Source organism: Acinonyx jubatus, chromosome E2, assembly GCF_027475565.1.
Source record: "Acinonyx jubatus isolate Ajub_Pintada_27869175 chromosome E2, VMU_Ajub_asm_v1.0, whole genome shotgun sequence".
Lineage (NCBI taxonomy): Eukaryota > Metazoa > Chordata > Mammalia > Carnivora > Felidae > Acinonyx > Acinonyx jubatus.
In genome coordinates, this window is record NC_069396.1 from 11344421 (window position 1) to 11356713 (window position 12293).

A 12293-nucleotide genomic window follows, 5' to 3' on the forward strand; every position below is an offset into this window, starting at 1 on the left:
CCTGGAGATAAATTACGGCATGAGACAGAAGAATTGGGCAGAGCTGGTAAGAAGGCATGTATTCACTGCCTGAATCAATGCGGACGTGCATGCCCCTTGCAATTCAGATAATTGTTCAGGGACCATGGGCTTACTCGGGTACCTCAGATTCTGGGATAATGGGAAAGCAGGTGATACAGAAGCAAGCAAGCTGGTAATATCTTTTCTTCTCGAACAAACTACAATAAAAGGCCATCCCCATATGCACCAAATCCATATTCTTCTCAGTCAGGAAGCTTGCCCATACCATCTCTGGTCCTAGGGACCTCTATGCACATTCCTGACCCACACCCACTGTACCAATGAGGGTCCCCTTTCTTTAGGCTTGAGGTTTTTTTTTGTGCTGTGCAAAACCCATCTCTTATTCTTTTCCTCATGAAGAAAGTATTGGTTATTAAGTATATTAATGCTATCGTTTTAAAATGTGATAATTATAGAAGATTTTCTGCACTACGTTCAACAGCAGGAAACATTCACCTCATCTGTCCTCTTAAGCACTGACATGTAGCATGCATACCTTGGGGATTTATCTTTTGGGTTTTAATTTAGGCATCATAGTTGTATGTGAAGAAGCACAATGATTTAGGGCAGTAAGAATCACCAAATAATTCTGCATAGAATGTCATAATTATTCTCATTAGGAGTACATCTGAAAATGGGAGTTCTCTCTGTCAATTAGCCAAATATGCTAATTTCTCTACAGATAGATGCTTGATGTTAACAGCAAATTCTATGGGCATGGGGAAAACATTGCTCGGCAGGCATTTAGAGTGGAAGGGTTTAGCTGCAGTGAAGAAAAACAGACAATGGAGGGGTCCCTGGGTGGCTCATTCGGTTAAGCATCTGACTTCAGCTCAGGTCATGATCTCAGTTCCTGGGTTTGAGCCCCATGTCGTGCTCTGTGCCGGCAGCAACGAGCCTGGAGCCTGCTTCAGATTCTGGGTCTCCCTCTCTCTCTGCCTCTCCCCCACTCATGCTGTCTCTCACACACACACAAAATAAACATTTAAAATTTTTAAAGAAAGAAAGAAAGAAAGAAAGATAAATAGACAATGGGAAAACAGAGACAAACATTCAACTTTTAGGAAAATAGGATATATTCCGACCTTACAGAATAGATGACAGAAAACGTGCAGAATTTTTCAGTTATGGGAGCAATCTGCTATATAAATAAACACAGGTACATATGTATATCTACACTCATACCTATAAATACATGTAAGTATGATAGTTTTATTTACTGCTTTATGATTTTACATGTGTACATAAGTATATCAGTTGGCAGTAACCCATTTCCTAGGTTTCTCGAGTACATCAAAACTAAAACTTTCATTTGGATTACACTGCAGCCTGAGGGACAGTTCTGCATCTGTGGCCTCATTATATTCTGTCATAAGAACACACTTGGACTACCAAATGGCACGCTAGAGCCTGTCTGAACTTGACATGGACACTAGTTAACTTTAGCTGCCAATCATCATTCAAACTACATGGGAGCTGCAGCAATATGGCGGCATATAAAGGCAGAGAGAGATTTCATTCTAGTACGTAGCCAGTATTAGCAGGGATGGGTTTTTGTTCATCTGTGTTGTTTACCCTTACACCTGGATTATTCCTCTGAGCTATGAGATCTTTCAGATTCAAACTTGGAGGCATCCTCCCAGTACGAACAAGTACAGAGAAGTCCTTTCCTCAGGGGCACTCTTATCAGCTTCCCAGCACTGCTTTAACTAAATATCACTAACTGGGCAGCTTAAAACAACAGAACTTATTCTCTCACAGTTTGGGAGGCTGGACATCCAAAATCAAGGTGTTGGCGGGGCCATGCTCCTCCCCTTGTAAGCTTTAGAAAAGACTCCTTCCCTGCCTCCTCCTAGCTTCTAGAAGTTGCTGGCGATACAGACATTTCTTAGTTTGAAACCCCATCATTCCAACTTTTGCTTCCATTTCTACACGTTCCATTTCCACATGGCCTTCCTCTCTCTCTCTCCGTCTCTTCTGTCTCTGTGTGTCTCCAAATCTCATTCTCTTTACAAGGCCTGATCTGGAGCTCACCCTAATCCACAATAACCTAAACCGATATGACCTCAACTTGATCACACTGCAGAGACTCTAGATCCAAATAAAGTCATATTCATAGGTATCAGGGTTAGAATTTGAATGTATCCTTTTGGAGGACACAACTCAACCCACAACAGCACTCAAGTGGCAAAATTAACTTAATATACCTCCAAAAACGTTCATTTTTCTTCGTCCCTCCTGAGAGGCTCATTATGTCAAACAGTATCTTTTTCTGGTCTTCTTTTCCCACCTCGGGGTCTAGTTATTTTCACAGTTGCCCATGGCATTTGTCTCATGAATGGAGAACAGCCGCTGGATAAGCTTGATTCTTTGTTTCTTGCTCGTTTGTTCTCTGGCTCTCAATTTTCTAGATTCCACAGGAAAGAGGTCACTCTACCTGTGTTTCTGGGAGACCTAGGCCTTTATTTGTTGATTCAGTTTATTTACATGTGACCTGCTGACTTGGTTAAACACCCTTCCACAGCCTGACCTAAATATACTACAAGGAATGTTGATAGTAGAAATAATATATAGCCTTTAATAAATCACTCAAGAGCTGACATTCCTTTGTGAACACTTGATGTAATTAAGAGGGAAGAAAAAAGAAAAACTAAATAAGAAAGAAAAAAATGGAATCAAGTAGGTTGACAACCAGCAAAAGATAATTAAAATGATCCTGTTTTGTTTCTCCATTTCATTAACATGCAAATGAGATTCATGAAGTTTGATACTGTGGTTCACCAAGAGCCAGAGAAACGAATTAAGAATGAAAATGAGTCTCACTGGTGGAGACTTCTGACGAGTCTATAAATTAATGAGAAATACGATTTGATCCAATTCATAACTTATATACATTTTGTGTGATTTATTGAATCTCAGCAAATGAAATAAAGATAGTTAAATTAAATTTTGTATCCTTCCATGGGCCAAATCCTAGGAAAGCTCCTATTTCTCACATAGAGCAGTGGTAAATGTTATACCCTGCCTTACTTTGGAAAGGAGTATAAGAGAGAGACCTCACTGCAAGATCAGTGCTGTGATGTCAGCATTCCTGCTTGGAGAAGCACAGGTTCAAGAGTTGGACTGGTCTGCAGAGGGACTAGGAGAGCTCACTTGCCTGTGGTCAGGAAAGGATTCAGAATTGCAAATAAGGAGAGACAGTCCAATAACCCTCACTCTAAGGCAAATAAAAGGAACGGACAAGCAGTATCTACACAAATATATCCAAGGCCCCACAAATTCCCTATTTGATCAAGGATCTCCGTTCTTACTCTCCATTGATGCTTTCACACTCAGATACACCCAAAGGTGACTGTCGCAAATAATATGAGATGACATTTTAAAATAAACTTAAATTTATTAAGTCATGCTAAGGTGTTAGATATTTATCATGTGTACCAGATGGCAAAACACAGACACACAGACACACACACACACACACACACACACACACACACAATTTGATCTATGTGTTACATACAATGTGCATCGTGCTGAAACACTACAACAGCACCGAGGATAACATCAAGGAGAAAAATGAAAAGAAGTGGCTGACATATGGCATGCAAGAAGGGGATAATAAATGAGCAAATCACGGTTTCAATAATATATGATGTCGGTGTCTATTTTTTCCATGGTTGCTAAAAACGTTTTCTGTGTTAGAACTGCCAAGCCTCTTTCTATAGAATGTGAGTGCAGATGGCTTTTGCCTTCACGTATTATGGAAAGGGGCCATGATGATGCTGTCTCTAAGTGCACAGAGTTTTGAAATTCTCTCTTAGTTCAACGGCAAGTTGCCTTTTAATTATCTGCGCTTTCCCTTAAACATATTCAAGCGATCAAACACAACCTACCTATGAGACTGTCAACAATATGAACTGCATATTCCTAGAGGAGCATGAAACTTATTAAGTTCCCATTCCTCCACAGGAGAGAGAATCATGCCATGTACACTGAGAATTGCGCAAACTGAGGGCTCCTTATTTTTAAATAACTAGCGTCTTTGAAAATTACTTCTTCTCACAAGCTTCCTGTTTAACTTGAAATAGGGGGTCAATTAGATTTTTTATGGCTACTATATACATAATGATTAGATCTTGTTTTAGAAACGTTTACGTCATAAGATAAATATAAAAGCTCACCATACTGAAGGATTTCAGTTCTTTGGGTGCTGAAATGATGACACGGGCTTTAAAATAGGATGTGACCCTTTGCCATCCCAGAACCAGTCCTATACGTCATATACTTGTGAGTTTCAGCCATTTGCTTATGGAGACATGTACATCCTTTTACAATAGGTCACTTATAATGATTTCATTAAAAGAGAATGGAAAATTAGGGAGATTCAACACGAACCAATCAAAAGGTAAAAAGCAGACTTACCATCTCTTCGATTTAGCCTTGCAAATCCAGGACCGTGACTGCTAGAAAGTTCAGATGAACTGCTGAACGATGCCGGAGACAAGGCAGACACCAGAGGCTCATCACAATCATCTGCCAAAAGGGAAAATCCACATTCAGGTTAGTACAGTGCTGACAACTTTCTTGGATTCCATAGGTCAAACAAACAAACAAACAAAACAAAAAATACTAGGATCTCTAACAATATGCCCACTGCTTATATGCAATTTTCTCCTGGAGGCCTAATAAGTTCAATAAGAAAAGAAAAAAAAAACTTAAAGACAAGAGAATATGAAGAAAAATTTTGTAGAAATTATAAAATAATATAGTATCTTGAGATAGAAAAGATTTACCTAAGCAAGAAACAAAAATACCTAATCAGTATACAAATTTACAAGTAAATGTATGTAAGGAAAGATTTATAAATAAAACTATATTAAAATCAAGAAATCATGGTTGCTAAAAGATGCGTAAAAAAAATCACATGTGGAAAGTACATGCAAAACAGCATGTGATTAGTATTCAAAATTAAGGGAAACAAAATAAAATAAAGACAAAAACTATCTTTAAATTGGTTCGAAAAAACCCTTGGAAAAATGGCACAAGGCAAGACCAGAGAGTTCACATAACAGAATGTATATAAACCGATGTTCAAACTCATCAGTAAAAAGAAGTGTAAATCAAGACTACAATGAGATGCTATTTTACAGATAGTATATTCGCAAGATTTTAGAATTCTGACACTACCAGATCATCCAGAGAGTGTGGGCCAAGAGAAGTTCCAACAGGTGGGAGTGTAAATCTGAGCACCTATTTTAAAAACATAATTTGTCACTAGCTCTTGCATTTGAACTTTTCTGTACCCCAATGTTCCTCCAATTCCATTGACATGGATGTCCTCCTGGGGAGAACGTCCCCATGATGAAACACTGGTCTCAAGGAGTTTGCCTTCCTACCCAATGATGTAATACAAATACCAGCATCTTCTCTGTCCATTGAAAAGAGAAAAGTTGCGAATCACTGACCTAGAGAAACTCTTGCATTTGTACACCAGGAGATGTGCAATTTCCAGCAACATTGCTCATAATAGGAAAATATCGTTGACAACCCAAACATCCAATGACCACAGAACAGATCAATAAATCACAGTACTCTTCACAATGGAAACACATATAGCAGTACAAAGGAACTACATAAATGCACACCGAAGATAATGGTTGGATCTTAGAAACAAAACAGGTCTGATAGTTTTGAGAATCTTAAAACTAAGCAAAGCTAAGTAATACGTTGTTTAAGAATATACATAATTTTAAAAAAACAAAGAAATGAAAAACATAAAATTCAGGACAATGGTTACTTCCAGAGGAAGGCGATGTGTATGTGTGTATACATACATGCATGTATGTATCAATACACATGCACATACGGATGTATACAAAGTATATACCTATCATCTATCTTGTTAATGTGTATCACATATAAAATTAAAACTAAGGCATGAAGAGAGAGGGAAAGTATAAGAATAATCTCATGGAAACTGAGGGCTCATGGGGGGTGGGGGAGAGGGGAAAGTGGGTGATGGGCATTGAGGAGGGCACCTGTTGGGATGAGCACTGGGTGTTGTATGGAAACCAATCTGACAATAAATTATATATGAAAAAAAAAGAATAATCTCATGGAGACCATGTTGTAATATATGTTTTATTTTATTCAGGTAATTCTTCATTCCATGCAACCTTTACACATTTGTCTTTTATTTTATACAATTATCAAGTTGTTGTCAGTTTTTACTTTAATCAGAAAAAATATTTGTCTCATATTTAGGATTTAACACAACTGGTAATTAAAAATCAGGCAGGGTTATTGTCCCAATTATTTACCAATAATTTAATTTAAATTAAATTAAGCTAGGGATTATCTAAATTCATCTGAAATTTTATAAAGCTTATTCTGCCTGAACAGTTTAAAAAAAAACAGTCGTTGGTAGTTTCATTGCTAAAGCATTCAAACTACAATATTTTTCTGCAGTCCTATTTGAAATGTGTTTTTTCTTTAAAGCCAAATGTCTCAAATATAAGAGATAAGTAAAAATTTTCCAACTTAACGTTGGCACGCCTTTCAGAAGAATCTGCCTGAGACAACATTTTACTTTTTAAGACGGTCTCATTTTCATTTAAAGCACACTTTTTCTTCCTGCACACCTGAAATTCTTTAGCTGACTCTTAAGACAGACTTGATAACTGGCCCACAGTTCCTGCATGTCTATTGATTGGCTTAAGTACTGACACTGTCGATCTGGTGGTAATTCAAGTATTAAGGAGTGTAGACATAAAGAGACACACAATCCACAGAGTGATGAAGGAAGTTCAGATTGTGACCAACCAGGAGTAACTACCAAACGGCTTTCGTACACTGTGCAAAAGACAACGTGTGCATCTGCGCGTACAAATGAGTGTGTTATCTCTACAGGGGGTGCACGTGTGGGTGTGTGTTTACCAGAAGGACAGTCACTTTTGAATCATTATCAGTATTCAGGTGTACGTGTGACCCAAAAAAGCGTGTTTAACTGCAATTTTCAATCAATTATGCAGATTCAAATCGATGTTTCAGATGTAAAATGTCTCTCCAGTGCAATCACTCTTGAGGGCATATATTTACTGCTCATTTGTTTTTGCCATTATAAACTGAGAATACTGTTCTATTTTTAGCCTAAAATGGGATTAAAATAAGAGAAGGTGCGTTTATTTCATTTATGGGGGAAAGAATATGGGGTATGGAAAATGGATCAGGGAGGCTTCTGGTGTTTGGTAAACTTCCAGTTGTTGGCCTGAGTGGTGATTACATGGTGTTATTATGTTTTGCAACGAGCATACACATATCCCCATGATCTATGGTATGTTTATCTGGCAATAAAATCTTCTAAAGTTATTCTTGTATACAACTAATAATAAGGAGTACCTGGGTGGTTCGGTCGGTGAGGCATCCGACTCTTGATTTCAGCTCAGGTCATGGATCTCTCAGTTTGTCAGATGGAGCCCTACATCAGGCTCTGCACTGACAGCACAAAGCCTGCTTGGGATTCTCTCTCTCTCTCTCTCTCTCTCTCACTCGCTCCCCCTGTCCTCTCCTGATCATGTGCTTGCTTTCTCTCCCTCTCTCAAAATAAATTAATAAACATTTTTAAAAAAACTAATAATAACAGGGGTGCCTGGGTGGCTCAGTCGGTTGACTGTCCGACTTTGGCTCAGGTCATGATCTCACAGTCTGTGAGTTGGAGCCCCGCGTCGGGCTCTGTGCCGACAGAGCCTGAAGCCTACTTCAGATTCTATGTCTCCCCCTCTCTCTACCCCTCCCCTGCTCATGCTCTGTGTCTCTCTGTCTCTCGATAGTAAAAAAAATGTTAAAAAATTAAAAAAAACTAATAATAACCAACACATGTTCAGTGAGCACGCTGTAGTAAGAACTTACCCATTTTACACATAGTTATTAATCTTTACTACTCTTCTTTAAGATACCAATATTACTGTTATTTTACAAATGAGGTAATTGAAATACAGACTTTGGTTAATTTGCTTGCCTCACTGTAGCGGAACCATGGTATTTAAAAAAGTGAGATGGGGGTCTAGAATCCAGTGTGTAAGAACACTATAACTACAACTATTATTTCTTTAGGTTGGGAGTATAGGAATTTCACCAGATACCATAACGACATAAATAACATCTCTCTCAAGAAGTTGTACACTTCAATTCCAGATGTGCCAAGCAACTTATTACCAAAAAACCATAAAGTAATAAACAAACAAACAAACAACAAAACTATTGATCTTTTATAGTCTTGAACCACAGGAGCAAGGACTCAGACAGCAGTAAGGAGTCTGGAGTAAAAGGAATATTTCCCTCAAGACACTAATAAAATGGAATTCTAGATTAAGTATCAGTCTCCTGTGAATTTAATTCCAGAAAACAAGTTTTCTCTGACTGTATCAGTAATTGCAGCAAAATGCAGGCCCTGGACATAGCTGAGAACCACAACAGGAGGTGAGTTAGACGCCCCAGGGGAATTCAGCAACATCTGGAGACACTTTGAGCATCACAACTTGGGCATATTCTAGAATCTAGTGGGTTGAGACCAGGGATGCTGCTTAAACGTCCTATGGTGTACAGGCAGCCCTCACAACAAAGAATTATCCAGTCCCAAATGTCAATAGTGTAATGGTTGAGAAACCCTATCCTAGACTCCAGTAAAAGAAACTGGGTGAACTCGTCTTCTCTGGACTAATCTCTCATCTAGCACTCCCGGTTTCCTCAAATTCTCATGATTATTAGCTCTAATTTACAGCTTCTCAGAGTGCATATGAACATTGTTCAGAGTGCATAAATATATGTCATAAATGAAATAATATACTGAAATAATATATATTTATTATATACTGAAATAATCTGAAATAGTATACTATTTCAAATCTGAAATAGTATACTATTTCAGTTCAAAACATAATAGTATTATTTTTAAATAAAATACTATATCACATCATTACCATCTTGGTTCCTTCACTAGGGACATACATATGTGTTGCAGACCATGAATCTGGAGTTCTCTCTTGTCCATCAAGAGAGCAGATGCAGAATTGAAAACAAGAGGGGTTAATGTCTGGGAGGAGACAACAGCCCCAAGCAGGGGTTTCCTCTCGGTATTTATTGAGCTCTCAAGATCTTACACCCATGGTGAAAGTGGAGAAAACAATCAGACAGTAATGATTAACTTGTGTGTGTAAGAAACAAAGGGTCTGGGGGGGCACGTGGAGTTTGTGATCAAAGTATACTGGCACCAGACGGATATAACAAGTGATATAACAAGTTACTTGTGATCCTATTATAATATCTCTCTCACTAACCCTGGGCCCTTTCTCCCTATGGTGGCGGCTTTCTGCCCTAAGCTTTCTTAACCCATTTATGTAAGTATAAGGAATTCTTGAACTTATTTCCCACATATATGTACATATATTATTATACACATAATAGTATACATGTATTATAGTATACACATATATGTATGTATAAATTTGTATAGTTGGATATGTACAAATGTGTATTTATGTATGTATAATATGCATAAATATGTTAATACATGATTATAATACATATATGTACATACATATGTATGTACATATACATTTATTAAAATGTATACATGTACATGTGTATAAAAGCTGTATAAATGCTAAGTTAGCCATCAAGTTCTAAGTGATGGCATATACTCACTGTATGGTATCCTTATATAAATATGTATCCATATATTTTTGTATGTATACATATTATATACACAAATGTGTGATTAATAAAAATATATAATCATATGTATTATGCATATATGTATTATATATACATATTAATAAATATGAATTCATACATACTTCATACATACTTGAAATATATATCTACATTACATAGTTTATATATATGTATGTATAAGTGTATACATATGTGCATTTATATGTGTAAATAATATTTTGTAGATTTACATGCTATATATGCATTAGCACACATGTAGTTACATGTCTAAATATGCTACATAATATGTACATATTATGCATTATATAATAGTATAAACATATACATACATTTACATACAACACCTGTATTAAATATACCATGTACATATTTACACATGTAAATATACAGTGTTCAAGTGTGGTGCCTTTGAACACCCACCCCTGCAAGTCTCCAGGGGACTGCCCTCCACAGAAGCTGCCAAGCAGGGAGAGGACGACAAGGCCCCCTTCCTCCTGCTGTGAGCAGATGAGCTACTGGGCCTGGGGCCCTGACCTCACCCCAGTTCTCTTCCAGAGCTGCGGCCCACTCTCCTCTGCTTCCTGCACATTGCTGGCACATGTGTGCCCCTCGCCCCCCTTCTGTCCAGCACTTGCTCTGCGTTGGCGTGGAAGCCCTAACTCCCAGCTCCCCTCGGGCTGTCTTTTGACACTGAGAAGGAAGGTTTCTAAATTGCAGGAGCAGGATGGAACTTCTTCCATGCCCTCCCCAACTTTTTGGACAGGAGGCCCTGGGAGACTGAGGCCTTCCAGGCCCAAGTGCTGCTTTTTGTACCCCCTACCTCATGCACATGGGTTGGACTCAGCTGTCTAACTCCCATCCCAGCAAGACAGCTCTGACCTGTGTCCTGCCATCCCCCTGAGAGCTAGGGGGAGGGACAGGGGTCAACTCAGCTTCCACCCAGGCTTTGGGCTGCCGCAGTGTATGCAGGGACTCAGCTCCCACCCCCCACCTCACCCCTCATCGAGCTTGGCAATGGAGAGGCAGCCAAGGGGAACTGCCCTGACCCCCGGAACCAGGTGAGGACCCACGGCACAGCCTGATCTCTTTATGACGGTTAGGGGAGGGGAGCACATCTAGGTCAAAGTGGCACAGGTGCTCATTAAGACTCCAGTCACTAATGACATTTAAAAATTCAATCATTATGGGGGAAGGCTTGTACTATTCAGCACGGTGAATAGGGCATGTTTGGTTAATTAGTGTCTTTTTCTATTAGAGGAAGAAATGGACATCTCTCTTACTTCTCTCTGTTTTTCCAAAATTATATCATTTTTTGTTCAACCTTTTTCATAGTCATATTAGAATTTCCATGTTAGCCTTGATACAGTTAGAAATGTGAAACCAGTTTTTAATGTTTTTGTAAAAAAAAAATTCTATACACTGATTACATGTAGAAGACAGTTTTAGTGAATCGTTAGAATGTCCATAGTAACCTAATTTATATTGAGACATTTTCTCACACACTCATATGCATGCGCTCGCACGCGCACACACACACACACACACACACAAATCTACAGCTTTCAGGTCAACATCTCAGAAAAATCACCATTTCTTCTTCACACGAGAGAAAAACTTACAATTGTCATTAAAAAGACAATGATAAATTAGATCTCTGGCAAACTGTGTATATAAAAAACTCAAGAGCCTGTTACAAATAAAGATGCAAGCTATAGTGAAAGTATTTTAATACAGCTCGATCGAAAGTAATTTAATTTTATTTTATAAAGGGCTTTAATGCATAATTCTCATAAGTAAGTAAAAGCTGTTCAGTTTTTAATAAAAGTAATTCAATTTTCTTAATCTCTGTGTAATACTACCTGTACTAAGATAATAGGTATATATTATTAGCTGCTTATGTTCTCAGTGCTTCACATGTATTAACTCATTTGATCCTGACAAATACCCTATATTATTTGATAGTATTAACTCCATTGGACACTTGAAGAGAAAGGTACACCATGGTTAAATAATTTACCCAACAACATAGAACTCCTATTCTGAGCAAGTACACTGTTGAAACAAACACTGGTAATCTAAAATATACTTGACAAAAAAAATAGAGCTAATTTTCAGTAGCATCCAGCTTAGCTGCCTTCTCTATTATTTGGAAAACCTGCCAAAATTACTTGCATGCCTGCTAATGGATCATGTTTCCCAGACGAATATTCATTGGAGAGGACAGGATAGGATAGAAAACATACTTAAAATATTTAAAAATTCCCATACAACTAGAGGCAGAGGTGGGACCCGTGACAGGGAGCTTTGGAAACATTAGAATCTGAGTCTTTTCAGAAAGACCTATTCCAAATACGCCATTGACAGAATCAGGATTAAGGAATGACCTTCCCTTCAAGAAATATATTTCCTGGAACAGAATGTTTTACTCCAATCTATATTATTGAAATTGTCATTCAGTTGAAAGTAGAAATCAACTAATTTAAGAAAGTGTGGAATTATGC

General features: G+C 38.0%; 1 protein-coding gene across 2 annotated transcripts in view; it reads right to left on the reverse strand.

The window, feature by feature from the left end:
* Positions 1-12293, reverse strand: part of CNTNAP4 (contactin associated protein family member 4) — a 252750-nt gene that overhangs the window by 210391 nt on the left and 30066 nt on the right. For both annotated transcript variants that reach the window (XR_008293835.1, XM_053211174.1), the window contains exon 2: positions 4483-4593. Coding sequence is in view for 1 of the 2 variants with exons in the window: in XM_053211174.1 (XP_053067149.1) it covers positions 4483-4593 (111 nt within the window). In the remaining variant the exon portion in view is untranslated. The remainder of the gene's footprint in view (positions 1-4482; positions 4594-12293) is intronic.